Genomic DNA, 17,056 nt, shown 5'->3' with positions numbered 1-17,056 from the left:
TTATATATCAGTACAAACTATATGGTTTGTACTGATACATAATTCTAGAACGAATGTTCTACATTTTTGTACAAAATCGATAAATCAATAGATGTATTCCAATAGAATAAAATTCCATTGAAATATTTTAAAACTGTTTAAGATAATGTACGCATCTATTTCCATATTAAACTTCGCGGAAACTCATAAAATATGGATCAACGCCATTTCGGTTTGATATTATTTCCATTGAGTGCTTAATACCTATTTAAGAATATTATAATACTAGCGACCCGCCCCGGGTTCGCATGGGTGCACTTTATTATATCCTATATCACTCAGAAATAACTTATAATTGAAAACATTATGCGTGTTATAAGAATACATATGTATTTATGAAAAAATTACGTTAATATTTCTTTATTTTCTACGAAAACTAATGTCTCATTTATGTGTCTAAAATTCGCTAAAACCTTTTAGGCGGTGTGGACAAGGAGGTGACAAATTGCTACATTAAACGAAATATCCTGTCGTTTATTTCATCCTTGCAATATTCCTTTTTGAGGGTAATTTGTCAATTTTCGAGTCAAACAAAAATCAACTTTATTATAAAATCGTAGAGTTGTTTTTGCTAATTGAATCAATTGAACAATGTTTATATTTAAAATTACAGTCTTCTGAAACTGGATTGGCATTAAAACGTATTTAAGTTAAAGAAAAAATTAAACTGTTTACAGCCAAAGATATTTTTGATAGATTAACAAATAACATTTTATTTAAAAAAATAACAAATAAAAGATAATCCTGAAGGTGTGTGTGTGTTTTATAATGCATTCGACTTCTGTGTGCCTTGTGTGAGATGTTTTTACTTATACGATTGCGTTGACGTATGTTGCGTTCTGTATGGAAACAAAACAGCGCCATCTCGTGACAGAAATTGGAATAGCGATTTGTGTGTTGAATTTCTTACTTCACTGCTAACGAGCATCGAACTGGCATTTGAAAGTGCCAACATAAACGCTCGTCATACGTTGTTTTGAGGATTCTCCGAGTGAGCATTTTGTCCATTGGAAAAGTACAATTTACGTTAAAGCGATGGCGAAATTATACGAGTTAATTTATTAAAACTAACACTAGGCATACAGTATTAAATATAAATCGAATATTTCCAATCAATATTAGATAAAGATTTTATTAAAAATTAGTTTTACGTGAAATCGTGTGTGTTCTTGTGGTGCGATACACAATAGAATTATGTATCAAATGTAATTAGAATCCAATCGTTCAAGCGTGATTGAACAACATAGCTGTCACATACGTAGTAAGATTTAATTAACATATATTATGAGGCAAATTGCAAAACATACATCTTCCAGTTTAATTAAGCCCTAGAAATGTACTGAGTGCTGGATAAATACGAACAAACAGACTCAAAGGATAGACATATGTGTTAACTCTGACTTCCAAATAGTGTAATATGTGACTAGACTCGAATTTGAGTTACGGTCTTCTTTTAGTTAGTCAGTTTGAGTATTAAGCTACTTATATTGCTTAAGTTTATTACTTACGATTAAGAACGACTTTCGAAGTTTAAATTATTTAAAAATATGCTCATGTAAATGAAACATGCTTCAAACTTAATAAGAAATATAGAAAGATACAAAAAGCACGGACAACAAAGCTATGGAGCTGACAGTTTATATAAAAAAAAAGTTATTTAGATATACCTATGTAGGTATTTGATTGGTTTATATATGTTAGGCAATATTTTATGATAAAAAAACAGAGTTATAATAAAACCTCATATAAATGCCAAATCGTGTTAGATTACCATTAAATACGTATATATTTGAAAACATAAGTAGGAGTTGCTGTCACTTATCTATCTATGCGTTTTACAAAAAAAAGGCGAACAATTTTTTTTTTTTTTATTACAGATATTACAGTGTCCCTTACACTGTTCTCTTACTGGTAGCCTTCGCCCTTAATGTAATAAAGTAAGCATTCGATTTTAAGCATTCGCCTACAGCTGAGTTATTTGTTTTTACACTTTAATGCTCAGTATGATTTAACCTTAATACAGGCGAATGCACACGGTGAGGGCTGCCCTAAAATTGTAGCTAAGAAAAGGATAACATTTTCTGACTTACCATCAATTGTTTTTCTTGGTGGTAAGTGCTCACTGCCAAGTATTTCGCCAAGATCATTTTCTCTATTAAATTAAATTTCATATAAAACTAGCTATACATTGCTATCTCTCAAATTATCCAGTGGCTGTCAAACTTAAAAGAGACGTCATCACCGCATTACCAAAATCAATAAGATCTTACCTTCCTTAACTTAATTTGGTAAAGTTAAATGTATTTGGGGTCCAGAAGTGGTAAATTATACCCTTATCGATTTTCACTTAGACCTTTAGCCCTCGAAGTTATAATGTTGGGGAGGTTTCATTACGAATTTCAAGGCATGTAACAATTTAGATTTAGAATACTGACACTGGAGAAATTCTCACGTCAAATGTCATGTGATATAAAATTTAAAATAAAATATCCTATACTAGGAAAATCATTTTTATGTGTCACGACTAAATTGTTGCGTGTTGGCGTTAAGGGGGACTCGTACGCCGTGACGGCAAACGGCATGCTGTTTTGTGCCGTCATGCTCTTATGCCTACCGTCATTTGCAATCCCAAAATTCAGATTGGCAAGCTGCCTGGTAAGAAAATGCATGCACATTAAAATAATGTCATATAAAAACGAAAGTCTGTGGAGAAATAAAATTAAAAAAAAATACAATACCTTGCTATTTCTTAGTCGTTCGTTTTTAATAATTTTTCGCCTCGATCATATCCGTCTGTTTTATCAGAACCGGTGTACTGCTTTCATTACAATCTCATCGAACGTCACCTACAGTACTTAAATCGAAAAACAATTTTCTATAGAGCTCCCGGAAGATCATGTACGGGAATCCTTTTCAAGTGATACTGGAGTTAATGCTTGTTGACTTCCTTGTATTTAACTAACATGACTGTATTTGTAAATGTTGAAAAAGAGTAACTACTGAGTTTCTTGCCGGTTCTTCTCGGTAGAATCTACATTCCGAACCAGTGTGGTAGCTTTACTTTAAATATTTTGTTAAATGACGATTCAAAAGTGCTTGTAAAAGCCTATTTGAATAAAGTATATTTTGATTTGATTCATTTTAGATAAAAACAATCTAAATAACAGCTACTATTGTTATTAAGGAAATACTGTCTGTATTTTCCATGACGCGTGCTGCCAACTATAAGAAAAGTATATAAGATGGAATTAACAACCGTTTTTTTTTAAAAAAAGATTTAAAAAAAGAACGTTGTTAAATAAAAGTTGTTAATATAACGAAGCCGGCTTCGCAGTGATGATTAGAAGTAACAATTAAAATGACATTTACAATTTAAAAATATTATTATAATCAAATTTATATAAAAATTAATTTTTTTACATAAATTTGTGATAAGCTCCGTAACTTTATCAGTAATTTATAATTATTATAATACTTACCCAATGTTCTTACAAAATGTAAAAAGAAAACTCTAAAGAAATATTTTCATTCGTTTTGCCTTTGATCACTTACAATTAAAAACATTTTATTAAGTCCATAACGCTCTATTATTAATATTAATTAACATAAATACCAATGTTATAAATACGAAAGTAACTCTGTTGTCTCTTTCTGTTGCTTTTTGACGGCCAAGACAGAACCAAATTTTGTATAAAACAAGCTTTACCTCAAAGTAAAGACATAGGTTTTTTTTATATCCTAACACTTGACGACCAAACCCTAAAGCGCAAGAAAAACCGCAGGCGAAAACTATTAATTAATAGATTAAATAATAAAACTGAGACGATATGAAACTTGATCTATCACAAGATAAAAACATAACTCCCAACAAATACATATAACTTATACTATATCTTGGACGCTTTTACGATACATCGCGAATGACAATTTTTATCGTTTTATGGCAATTTCCGAATGTTACTACTTACCGTAGATTGTTTACGCTACTGCGTAATATGGCGGATATAATTTTCTTATTTGAATACGGATAATATGATATAAAATTATAATCTTCCAAAATAGATAGAGGCTAACGGAAATTATTCTCTTCAATGAAATATGTATGTGCCAATAACATTGAAGTTGGAACGGCGCCGTTTAATAAAATGGCTAGAATTTTAATTAAAGGTCTAATTATACTTATAGGCTACATCTATACTATTTTACAATGATATTAAAACATATATGTATCTCTACTAATATTATAAAAAGATAAAATTTGTTTGTATATGTATTTAATGTTTTGGGAATCTCCGGAAATAATTTCTACAACACAATTCTAATTTTTTTGTACTAATTGATTACATTTATATCATAATTAATTGCACCTGCGTGTAGTCGGGCTGAGTCACTACTATATATAAGAATATTTATTAGTGATAGAATTTAATTCGCTGTTACCAAGATATTTTTCCTCATCGAACACGAAATCAAAATACACTAGGGTATCTTTACTAGACCATTTTGGCTCATACAAAAAGTATTACAAGTCCAAACGGCTAAAGCAATTCAATTTAATAAGGATCCTTGTCCAATTACCCCAAATTGTTTATCCCTATAGAACGGTCCTTAACCTTTATTTTATAATTGCGTAATTCTTTAATTTTCAGCACGAGATTAAAAAGCGAAGGATTCGTTCAAGTAGCTTTACGCGTAGAAATTGTATTATAAAGCGATTTTGCCGCGACACTTAAGCTATTTATGAATATATTTATTATATATTAAACGTTATTAATATGTTTTATTAAATAGACAATAACAAGGCAATAAAAATAAAATATAGGTGCTAAAAATGTACTTAAATAAATTTAGTGTTAGTATTACAAAATTGTTAGTAATTTTATTAATCAAACTTGAATTTGGAAGGAAAGGGTCAACTCTGAACCCACTATTTGTATTTTCAGTTGTATTTGTTAATGTTTTAATTTTTAAAAAGGTTGCTCCAGGAACGTGACTTTTATTTATGTTGTGTGGGCCTTGGTCCCGCGTGGACGTGTGTACATAGCGTTACGTAAATAATAGAATTGTTAACTGTAACAGATGGTTAGTATTTTTTTTATAATATAAGTAGGCCAAGGTGAAACTAGGCCATCTGGTGGAAAGACCACCAATACCCATGGACATTGGCGCTACATAAAGTTTATCGCCAATGCGCCACCAACCTTGGGAACTAAGATGTTATTTTTTAGTGCAGTCTTTATTTTAATATAATATAAGTGGGCAGACAGGCAATTCGCTTTGCTCATCAGTGAGACATATGTGGAATATTTATTTACATCAAATAATATTAATAATTTCTATTCTAAGTAGTTTTATTATAATTTTATTTGACCTTATATACGCTATGACTAATTCCATCGTCCTCGACATTTAAAAGTAGCTTTGTTACGCCGTTTTTTTTTTTTGTTACTTTATTATAAAAATGATCTCAGTGTTTTACGCGTACGTTGCGAATGTATAATGACAATGCAGATAGATGCACAATGAAATTTTTTACTGTAGTTACGTACGATTACGTATTAAAGAGTAAATGGGAATTCGTTGTCTTATTGTTAAGAAAAACAAAATGGCGTTAGAAATTGTTTGATGTAATAAAAACATACCTCTCGGTATATCTTTAAATCATATTACGTAACAATGAAAACAAAAATTCATTAGTAATTATGCTTATTATTAATACGAGTCTATTATTTTTTTTTAAATATTCAGTGCTATTTTTTGTGAAATTGTTTATGGTTTATTGTGTGAAACAAAATCAGAGACATTTTTTTTATAATTATATATTATTTATTGATTGTGAAAAATCTATCACTGACTGTATATCTTTAAGGTGTAAAATAACTAATGTCATAAACTTTTACGTTTTAGTTACTAAAACAACAAACAAATAACAATTATTATATTTTTAATTTAGTCTGAATTGACCTGAAGATCTTTTAAGTCCTGAGGTGATCCTCAAATATACTTTGGTTTCAAGTTAACCTTCACTACAGACTCTTCTCTTAACGTATTTTTTTTTCAATTCTAATAGAAAAAATTGTCTGATAACACCTTAACAAAAACGGTTATAAAAAACCGGCCAAGTGCGACTCGTATTCGCGCACGAAGGGTTCCTTACCATTATCTATAATATCGGGCAAAAAAAATCATGCCTGTTCTATGGAAGCCCCACCTGAATAATCATTTATCATTCAGTTCTTAGTATTTGTTGTTTTAGCTGCAACGGAAATACATCATCTGTATCAAGTTTCCAAGTATCTAACTATCGCGGTTCATGAGATACAGCCCGGTTGTAGACAGATGGACGGACAGTAAAATCTTAGTAAAAGAGTCCCGTTTTAACCTTTTGGTACGGAATCGAAAAAAAACATCCACTGTTTATTTCATATTAAACACGTTTTAACCACATGATACGTCCATTCTGTCTCGATTGAAATGCAAACAAATTCTTAAATAGAATTTATCACTCACTTAATTCATTCGATCCATTCACTCCAAAACCTTCAGATTGTGGGAAATATGCTACATTGAAAATACCTAGCTCTAAAATAATGCTCGATTCGTAGAGATTTGCGTAGTCGATTATAAAATGGAAATAATAAGGCCAAGAATGAATATTACATATTATATACCTTTATTAAAAGTATATTCATATTTACATATACATGTATATTTTATTTTTCTATAAAAATGTTTATATGCAACGTAAATTCAAATATTAAAAAGTAGAAATTACTACACAAACAATTATGACCAAAGCAAATTATAGACTGTAGAGTTTTTAAAGCAACCAATCTTTTGGGACTCGGAAAGCTTTGTTTGCGAAGATATTGAAAATAGAGAAACGATACGGTTGAAGAAAAAGGAGAAATAAATATTGAATAAATACAATTATACAACAAATTTACAAAAAACCGAATTATTTAAATATTCGTTTTTTTTTCGGTGGCTGTATATATTAATACATTTATATTAATTTAAATAATGGAATAAAACTGTAATTTCTAAACAAAGTCCATGCAACATTAATCGATTTTTGTTTTTATATTTTATAAATTGATTATCAATATAATTTATATAAGACTAGTTTCCGCCCGCCGCTTTGCTTGTGTGATATGAGGATGCAAGAGTTAGATACATTTCTCTGTATTTTATATTATTATGAATTTTTATTGCATATTGAAGTAAATTTATGGGCGTAATTTTTATAATATGCTTTCTACTATATTTGCATAGCTCCATAAAAAAAAACATATTTTATTTTATTTTACGAAAGGAAAGTTACGAGAACACTAATTTGATATTAATATTAAAATAATGATAGTTTAATAACGGATTAGTTAAGTATCAAGGGTTCAACTCATTATTTTAATTTAAATTATAATGATAAATATATATTAATTTTATTAGTTACTTCAAATAAACAAAGCTTTTTATAGAAAATCATATATTTTTATTAGAAGTTTAAAAATTAATGGTTTCAAAGTAAATCCTAGATTAGTACAAAGATTGATTTATCGTAGGTTTTCAAATAATTATTCAAAACTAAAGCTATAAACCTACAAAAGATACTACGTTTATATTTTAAAAGATAGATGACAAGACACCTTTTAAATAATAAAAAGATAAATATAAAAATTATATCAATCACGATTATTTCAAGACAAGAAATAACCCAGACATTTTGCCGAAGCCGTGTCCTTGCTACATTTAAATCCTTTCTAAAATTCCTCTCCGGTAAATGTCCCTGCGGTTCAGACGGCAATTATTTTTGTAATAATCCAAAAGTCCACCAAGATTGTCTAGGATATGTCCACTTTATTGACTGGTTCGCTTCGCCCGCGTTTTAGCGGTTGGTCATAAAAAGGTGGCCTATGGCCTTCCTTGGAGTTCAAGTTCAAATTTCATTGAATTCACAGACAGACAGATAAACTAGTAGACAGACAGACAGGTAGACAGTCGGAAAAGAAAAGATATAAAAAGAGTGGAAGAAGTCAAATTTTACACCTCTTGTTTCCTTTAAACGGCTTAATCGTTGGCTTGTCTGTCTGCTCCTTAAAATGGGCTACAAATATAATAGTACATAATTTGTTTAGTTTTTTTCCTTTTATTGTATGTCCTTCGTCCAAAGGTTGTCTGGAAGAGTTCGTTTAGCGATAACGATTGCCAAATCATTTTTTTTTTCCATATTTTCACGATGTTCTATTTGTGTAGGTACAAGCAGCTAAATCATTACCTTAAATAGTGCAAAGTGTTTTAATTAGGAGAATTTTAGATGGATTGAATTATTAAAGTATGCTTCATTACCATACTCTCAGATAAAATATACATGTATGTCTAAATGTGTTCATCCGATTAAGTTGAAACTTTGTTCAGCTGTTCTAAGTACTCGCGTTAATGTTTTAAACATACCACCATCAACGTTTTATAATTGGCATAAACTTATTCGTATCGAGATAATGAAAACATAATAACAAGGAGTCATTAGAAACATTCATTATTTATATCAAGAGGATTTATGTTTATAAGAGAATTTTAAGTCACAGCACTTTGTTAAAGCTCACTCGGTAAAGAATTTAAAATCAAAAAGATTTTGTTTTTAATACATCTTCCTATACATATGTACACCATTTCTTTTTAAGGTTTTAAATAATCGCCTACATGTGATTTTGTAGTCGAAACAATATCATTGACGGAGAGAAAAATAATCTCTTTAATGTAAATCACCAAAATTAAGTAAAATAAAAATTGACAGAAATACGAGTACGTGCAGCACTAAAAGTTATCTTATTGTTTACCTGCCGTTTATAGATCTTTGTGTTGGGACATTCGAAAATTGTGATCAGAGGAGTGTTGTATTTATTTATATCTACACATATATACTAATATGTAAAATACACAACACGTTTTATAAAAATACATCAGATTACAATGAAAGTAAAATTTCAAGGTCAAATTTGACGAAACGGTTTTTCACTTCACAGATACACAAATCCATGCGCTTTTTTAAAACTAACATGGTAATCACTGGAATTTAAATTACATGCAGTGGTCGCTTTTTATTATGTTTAGCATAAAGGATTTTAGTCCAAAGTAATAAAAGGATGCTCGTAGGAATTACCGGTCAAGTGCGAGGTTTTATAGAATTCAATTAAATATTAAAGTTGACATTGACCTAGATATATTAATCCAGTACTTTTGATGCCTTTGCTGTAAGAGATTGATAGCTTGATAGAGAAAACAAAGTCACTCTAAAGATTTAAAAATACGAAACGAAAAAAGAAACAATATTAAAGGCTTTGAAGATTAGTATTATGCATTATTATTTCTCCCTAGCAAACTTACGTCCAATACATTCGTTGTAATTTTCAATGTCATTTGCGATAATTTAAGACATACATTATAAGACCTCTACGTCCTTATTTACTTATTACAACTTAATCAGATAACAAACAAACATATTCCGTGTATTAAGTATAGTCGTAATGAACAATAAATAGCGATCCATTATTTATATATTATATTTATTTATAAATATAATTTGAAATATATACTTCTATAAATTTGATACAACAGCGTTCAGTGGACTGGATAATGGCCAACAAATTGGCAGTTAGGTCACCAATATTCATAGGTTTGGCCAAGTTATGTCGACACGATCGTTTACACCGATCGTTAACACTAGCTTATTGCTTCATTAGACTCAGAAATATTTAGTGCAAACATAGTTTATAGAGACAAAAGAGTCTTGATATTTTGAAATTTTAGAAATACTTCAGGCTATCAGGTTAGTCTTGTTTATGTGGTTTTAAAAAAAGTAAATCGTTAACTTCAAAGTAATTTATTTGAAGTCAGTTCTTTTTGTTAAATAACCCTAACGATAATTTGCAAGGAATTACTAATATTCCTTTTTCTCTTTCCATTAAATGAAGCATTTGTTTTTGAAAATGGAAACCTAATTTTCAAAAACAAATGCTTCTTAGCTGATTAGGACGGGACCACCGGTTTTCACATTGCTAGGATATATACTGTTAAGCAATAGGTGCTTTAAAACAGTTCTCTGCCGCCAGGAAAGATATAATCAATTAAAACAATATAAAAATAAGCATTATCATATTTGCCCTGACCTTGGATTTTTTAAAATTGAGTTCTCTTTTATATTATACGATCTTGATTCTTTAATAAATCTCAATGACAGTAGTCAATAATTAAAAACCAAACAAACTGCTTATTAATTATCTCTTTCTCAACAGAACTTCGCGAAGCGTTCGAAGCAGAAGCACAAGAAGTGAAGAAGCCTCGTCTTCTCCTCACTGCTGCGGTGCCGGTTGGACCTGACAACATCAAGAGTGGATACGATGTACCGGCTGTTGCCAGGTAATTTAACAATATATGATATACTAGTTTCTGCTCTGGCATACCTCCGTGTGGAGGGGGGAAGGTCTGAGGTACCCTGTATCCGTGACAACGCATAATATCAACTCAATTTCGCATTTATAATATGAGCAAGAAATTAAGGATACCAGTGGAAGATTCATCTATTAGTCCCTTCGATTGTATACTTTTATGTATGTAACAGTCTCTAATTGTGCCACTTTTGTCTACTGGCTAAAGGCATTTTTGGGCAGATCGTAAGTTATTCCAACACGCTGTTCCAATTCCGATCGGTGGACATATATGCGGAAGATTTTTATAATATGTTTCATCACGATATTTTCCTTAGCCGTCGAGTACAAGACGGACTAAATTGGGATGTATATGTTTTAATCACTAGATCAACTCGGCAAATTTTCGTAGATGATATAAATGATTGAAGATTTTTATATCAGGCAATATTAGGTACCCATAAAATTACAGATTAAATTAGATCTGCTCAAATTGAACGAAATTAAACGCAAACGACCGTTTATCCGAATCTGTTGTCTTTAGCATTCATAAGTTCATTCCATAGAATTGCCAATCTACATGATGTATCCTACACAGTAATAAAATAGTTCTTTTCTTTTTCATAACGTTATGTAGATGATGCATGATGTTGAGGATAAAATTTAGGAACGCTTTTATGATATCACTAGTTTTACACGCGTTCTCACTTATGATTTAAACGGAATTATGTATGTTAAACCAATAATTTTAATTTAAAAATCCAGATCCACTAAGCTAACTTAACGTTATTAATTTGAATATTGTAAGAAGATTTTCAGCAGAAAATAAATCAATATTCGGTAAAATTCAAAGTTTTCAATATTAAAAAGATATTTTTGAAATTCAAACAGTTATTGAAATAACCAGTACTTAATTACAATTTAATGTTAGCCTTGAATCCCGCAGATATTTTTTAAGTGATTACATGAGGTGTACATTCTTCGTCCAACGGCATAACGTCTAGAAGCTTACTTTTCAAAAAATATTTCATACACAGACGCCCTTTTCCAAGTTCATCATACATAAGTTCAGGCATCTTTGAATTTTCCATATGAGATCTAGCCAATTTTTCCACTATATTTTGCTCGTCTTGAAAGCTCATTTCAGCTGAGAAATATATAACAATGTATAACCCTTGAAATTATTATTTATTATAGTTTTGAAGGTTATTATTCTCCGCACGGAATGTTTTTAGTTCACATTAAATATATTTCGATGTTCTTTCAGATCTTCGTAATACCTATTTTCTCTTCTTTATTGCTATGATAATATTGGGGAATAAACTTTTGGTTTATAATATAAACTTAGTTTGTATTAAAAGCCGTGATGGTTGAGTTTTATTATTATTTATGAGGACGTCAATATTAAACGAAGGTCGCGCAAGCTTGAGATTTCATGTGTTTATTTGTTTCATGTCATTTATTTGGGCAGAATGGCAAAAGTGCCACTGCTCTCCCAACTTTGGGGACTAAATTGTTTTTTCCTTTTTATCCGACTTCAAAATGAAAGGAAATGCAGCGCCTTAGCCCAGTAGTGGGACATCAATAGTTACTATTTTTTCGGTGTAAAACCACACGTATAATAAATGAAATAAAATAGGGTTGCCAAAATGTAATATTTGTGAGAATTACATTACGAGAGGACTTCTCAAATCTGTATAATTTAAAAGTATAATTTTCTTATTTTCATAAGAAAAAAACAAATTACAAATCTGATTGCTAACATCTGCCTAATACTCTTACGAACGAAGAGGAATAGTTGAATATTTCAGACGCCATCTTTTATTGTATGACGTCACATACGTTTGCAAATTAAACATAATATAAAATATTTGTGTTTGAATAATAGACCTTTGAGCCAATGTGATTACAACTCGCATACTTCTTACATTCCATTCATATAACCGCAACGGCCACTATTTTTTCTTATCTGTTCTAATATTATAAATGCTGAACTGATTTGGATGAAATTTGGTATGGAGATAGATTGAGTCCAGGAGTAGGACGCACATTCTATGATTAATTTTAAATTAAAAACGTTTCATTATGGTATTACATATAGAATACTGTATTTTTGTAAGAGATATTATAACAAAATATTTCACCAACAGTTACCTGGACTTTATCAATGTTATGGCCTACGATTTTCACGGTAAATGGGAAAGAGAGACTGGTCACAACGCACCCTTATACTCCCCGTCTTCTGACTCCGAGTGGAGGAAACAGCTGTCGGTGGACCACGCAGCTCATCTCTGGGTAAAACTTGGAGCGCCCAAGGAAAAACTTATTATTGGTAAGAAATACATTTATCTTCTATCTCTATATATCTCTATCGGGCAGATCTATATACATATAAATAGGACAAGACAAAACAGTTGAGGATCTTTTTCTTTTCTATTTCTCAATTTTCTTTTGTTCTTCATTTTTTTTTTAAATTAAAGAATAGAAAAACATAATTCGGAAACATGCGAACATAATAATGATTTTGGTCGAGTCGATCACTGAGTGAGTTCTAGTACATTCAAAGCAAGTACTTTTACACCAAAAACACCATTTAAAATATCAAGATGATTTGTTACTCAATTTTAAATCGACAGATTCAATCGTATACAAAACCATTAATATGTACTCAACGTATTTGTAAATACATTAAAAACTTTAACAGAACACTTTTACAAATAAAAAATATTTTAAAGAGCAAATAATAAACAAACCAAAAATTACTCAATTTTACGAAACATCGTAACAAATACTCGACTCGTTAAAGGAAATCATTACCTTGATATGCTGACTCCGAAGTATCAAAGACGCTGTAAGAACTATGTAAATTTCAGGTATGCCGACCTACGGACGAACATTCACTTTGTCCAACATGAACAATTTTAAAGTGAATTCTCCAGCGAGCGGGGGCGGCAAGGCCGGGGAATACACAAAGGAGAGCGGCTTCCTCGCGTATTACGAGGTGATTTTAATTAAAAATTATTACCATGTTTATTTAGGAGACCGTTTACATCATATCGATACGATAAAGTAGGAATCACCTCGATTTTCACGTGTATTATACGAAATTGTTCGAAGTCCTATATTAAAAAAGTTGGGCACAAAAAAATAATATTCGAAATACTTAAATTATGAATGCGCTCCTAATCGTGTAAACTTAGATTTGTCTCTTGTGCTTGCTATTAAGCTGGCTATAAGCCGGAGCTCGGTTTTTATAATGCCTTATAATATTAAATGAGCTTGATACTTGAAAATAAACGTTGCTTGATCAGTTGAATCTGTGACCTTCAGGTAAATTCCACATATATTTTGTTCTTTATTAACTCAAGTAAAAGTTGACTTATATGCAATGTGAGGTATTAAAAGTTAAATGTAAATATATCATATAATAATATTTAATGTTACATGGCACTAGTATGTTTTGTGAGATCTTGGAATTTATCATTTTTTATTTTACGTAATAAAATTATAGAGTATAACATGATCACTGACCAGTTCAAACTAAAACTCATTTTCTTTCTATAGAAAATATTTTATAAGATTCTTTTGCAGTTCCATCACGTCTATATTTTATATACGATTATTTAAGTGATCTTTTTGATATTGAAAAAAATATTAAATGTTATCTCAACAAATATCTAAGTAGATAAAACTTTCCACAGTATTTTATATTTACAACGCAAAACATTATTCTATCAAAGTATTCAACAGACTGCTTCAAAATTTATTTTTGAATTGTAAATGTATGCATTTATAATAAAACAAAAATTAAAAAAATATATATATTTTAAAGTTTTTTAAATTAATAAAGAGGAAAAATATTTATTTACTCTTTATCATTGTTAAATTGTTGGTGTTTGATAATACGATTAAGTTTTTAGTAAGTAGGTACTAATTTACTTTTCCACTGGAACCCCTCTCAGGCCAAAACCTCTTCCTAAGTTTTCCATTTTTCACGGTCTTGGGATACTTTTTATTTAAAACCGGAACATGTAATAATAATATTACTTTATTATAAATCGTAACAGTAAAGTGTAAACGGGCTCCAAGAGCGTTTAGGGGATTACAGCCTGTCTCATAAGAAACTTAGTAACTGACAAGATCTTTCATTTCAAGGTTAAAGACGAGATAAAAGGGCTTTATTTTTCTTATTTGCAATTTACAGCTGACTTAATGAGTCATAAAATTTATTATACGTTTTATGTGTCTTGTATCCTGAAAGGCAATTTATTGACGCAATTTCGTTTTCACTGCGACTTTCGACCGTCGATCGGATCAGTGAGTAATATAAACAGGCATAATTAAGCCTGTATTAAAAAATCTGTATCGCTTAATTTATTTTTTATAGTAACGGTTGGTGGACGACCATATGACATGATGGTAAGTGGTCACCACTTAGACAATGGCGATGTAAGAAATATTAACCATTCCTTACATCGTCAATGCACAACCAACTTTGGTAACAAAGATGTTATGTCCCTTGTGTCTGTAGTTACACTGGCTCACTCACCCTTCAAACCGGAATACAAAAATAGTGAGTTCAGTTTTTTGACGTTTGAATATCTGATGAGTGGGTGGTACCTACCCAGACGGTCTTACACAAAGCCCTACCACCAAGATTTAAATTACTATATATATATAGAAATAAAAAAATAATTTGTAAATGTCTCACTACTGAGCGAAGATCTCTTTAGTTTTCTATCGTCAAAGTTAAGAGATAATTCCACCACGATAGTCGGTGTTTCATGGAAAAGTACTAAATTGGAAATCACTCAAAATAGATTTATTTGAAAAACATCAAACTCAAAATTCGAACTCAAATTCCTTTATTCAACATAGAAGTATTACACTTACTTATTGATAGTCAAATTAAACACTACCACGAAAAGGAAACACCCTGACCTGAGAAGACCCGCGAAAGAAACTCAGCGGGTCTTTATTTTTTTTGTCGATCAAATTAAGTACATATATTGAATATGATTAGAAACAGCCAGGAGGCGATCGTTCCATTCCCAAGGTGTGCTATATTGAATATGATTAGAAACAGCCAGGAGGCGATCGTTCCATTCCCAAGGTGTGCTATCAATCATAAACTCACTAATTGTATAGTTTTTTTGCACACAAGCGTTCCTTAACAATTTTTTTAAATTTGGCAACAAAGGCATTTTGAACGCTTTCTGGGATCCTGTTGTAAGACCGTATACATTGCCCCACAAAAGAGTTACTGACTCTTTGCAGTCGAGTAACAGGAGTAACAAGTTTGTGTTTGTTCCTTGTACCAATGTTATGAGAATCATATTTTCTCATAAAAACATTAATATTTTCCGTACATACAAAACATTACAGAATATATATTGAGAAGCAACAGTTAATATCTTGATATCTTTAAATTTATACCTTAATGATTCTTTGGCTCCTAGGTTATAGATTGCGCGAATAGCCCTTTTCTGCAGCACAAATATAGTATGGATAGCGGTTGCGTTACCCCAAAGCATAATACCGTAAGACATTATACTGTGAAAGTAACTGAAATATACTAAGCGAGCCGTATCAACATCGGTAAATAATCTAATTTTTTTGACCGCAAATGCCGCAGAACTCAGTCTACTTGCCAATCCGTTAATATGGGGGACCCATTGCAACTTGGCATCAACAGTAAGGCCAAGAAATTCAGTTGATTCAACTGGATCCATCGATTCCCCATTGATAAGATATCCCCATCAGCAAACTTTTCATTCCTAATTATAGATAGTTGAATCTGAAAATGGAATAAATTGGATAGAAAATAAATATTTCAAAAGGATATATCATCGAATTTATCGTTGCTAATATTATTCGGAGTATTCTTCAATAAACGATAGATTTTGTCATCTTGACATCTTCTATAATTCAATTTATCAATATTTAAATCGCGTCTTCTATGGAGCTGTGTGTTTCAAGTTATTTCTAAAATATCTAAACTTTATGTCTAATAAATAATTTTACAAACAACAACAACAACTGTTTTTATAATAAAAAATATTGCGTATAAAAGTGAAATACGTTGTATTCAAAATAAAAATTTTAAAAAGACATACAGAAGTTGAAAAAGTTTAACACTAAACATAAAATCATCACATCAACAGATACTTGTGGTTAAAAAGATAGATGTATTTGATACGTAGATTATAAATGAAGGTCAATTCGAATCTAGACCAGCTATCTGATATTTTCAACGGTAGCTTTGCGGCAAAGAGATGTTATACTACGTACTATCGCACCATCTCCCTCCCTTCAACAGAAAAAGACAAAGACAAATACCTAATTACCTTAAACATTCATAATATATATTTTATTTTCGATTTATCGCAATGTTGGGTGAGAAATATCATTGTTCGAAATTAAAACGTAAATAAAATGGTAATCGAATATTACTTACGGCTTACTTATTAGAAATTGTTTTGCGGGTGTTTAGTAAAAAAAAGAGAACATTATTTAACTAAACCTACCTCAAAGAAGATAATTTATAGATAGAAGCTTCTAGAGCTACCTTGTTTGCGTTTAAATTTGCCTAA

The 17,056-nt window shown here is 30.6% G+C and overlaps 1 protein-coding gene across 1 annotated transcript in view; it reads left to right on the top strand.

Moving 5' to 3' along the window:
• The window catches only part of LOC113394040 (probable chitinase 10), a 106,803-nt gene that overhangs the window by 75,077 nt on the left and 14,670 nt on the right, over positions 1-17,056 (top strand). Inside the window, exons 6-8 of the mRNA XM_064215737.1 lie at positions 10,332-10,455; positions 12,614-12,795; positions 13,337-13,464. Of these exons, the coding sequence (XP_064071807.1) occupies positions 10,332-10,455; positions 12,614-12,795; positions 13,337-13,464 (434 nt within the window). The remainder of the gene's footprint in view (positions 1-10,331; positions 10,456-12,613; positions 12,796-13,336; positions 13,465-17,056) is intronic.

The sequence above is a fragment of the Vanessa tameamea genome, chromosome 9, assembly GCF_037043105.1.
Source record: "Vanessa tameamea isolate UH-Manoa-2023 chromosome 9, ilVanTame1 primary haplotype, whole genome shotgun sequence".
In the NCBI taxonomy this organism is placed as follows: Eukaryota; Metazoa; Arthropoda; class Insecta; order Lepidoptera; family Nymphalidae; genus Vanessa; species Vanessa tameamea.
This window is presented reverse-complemented; position numbering and strand designations above follow the sequence as displayed.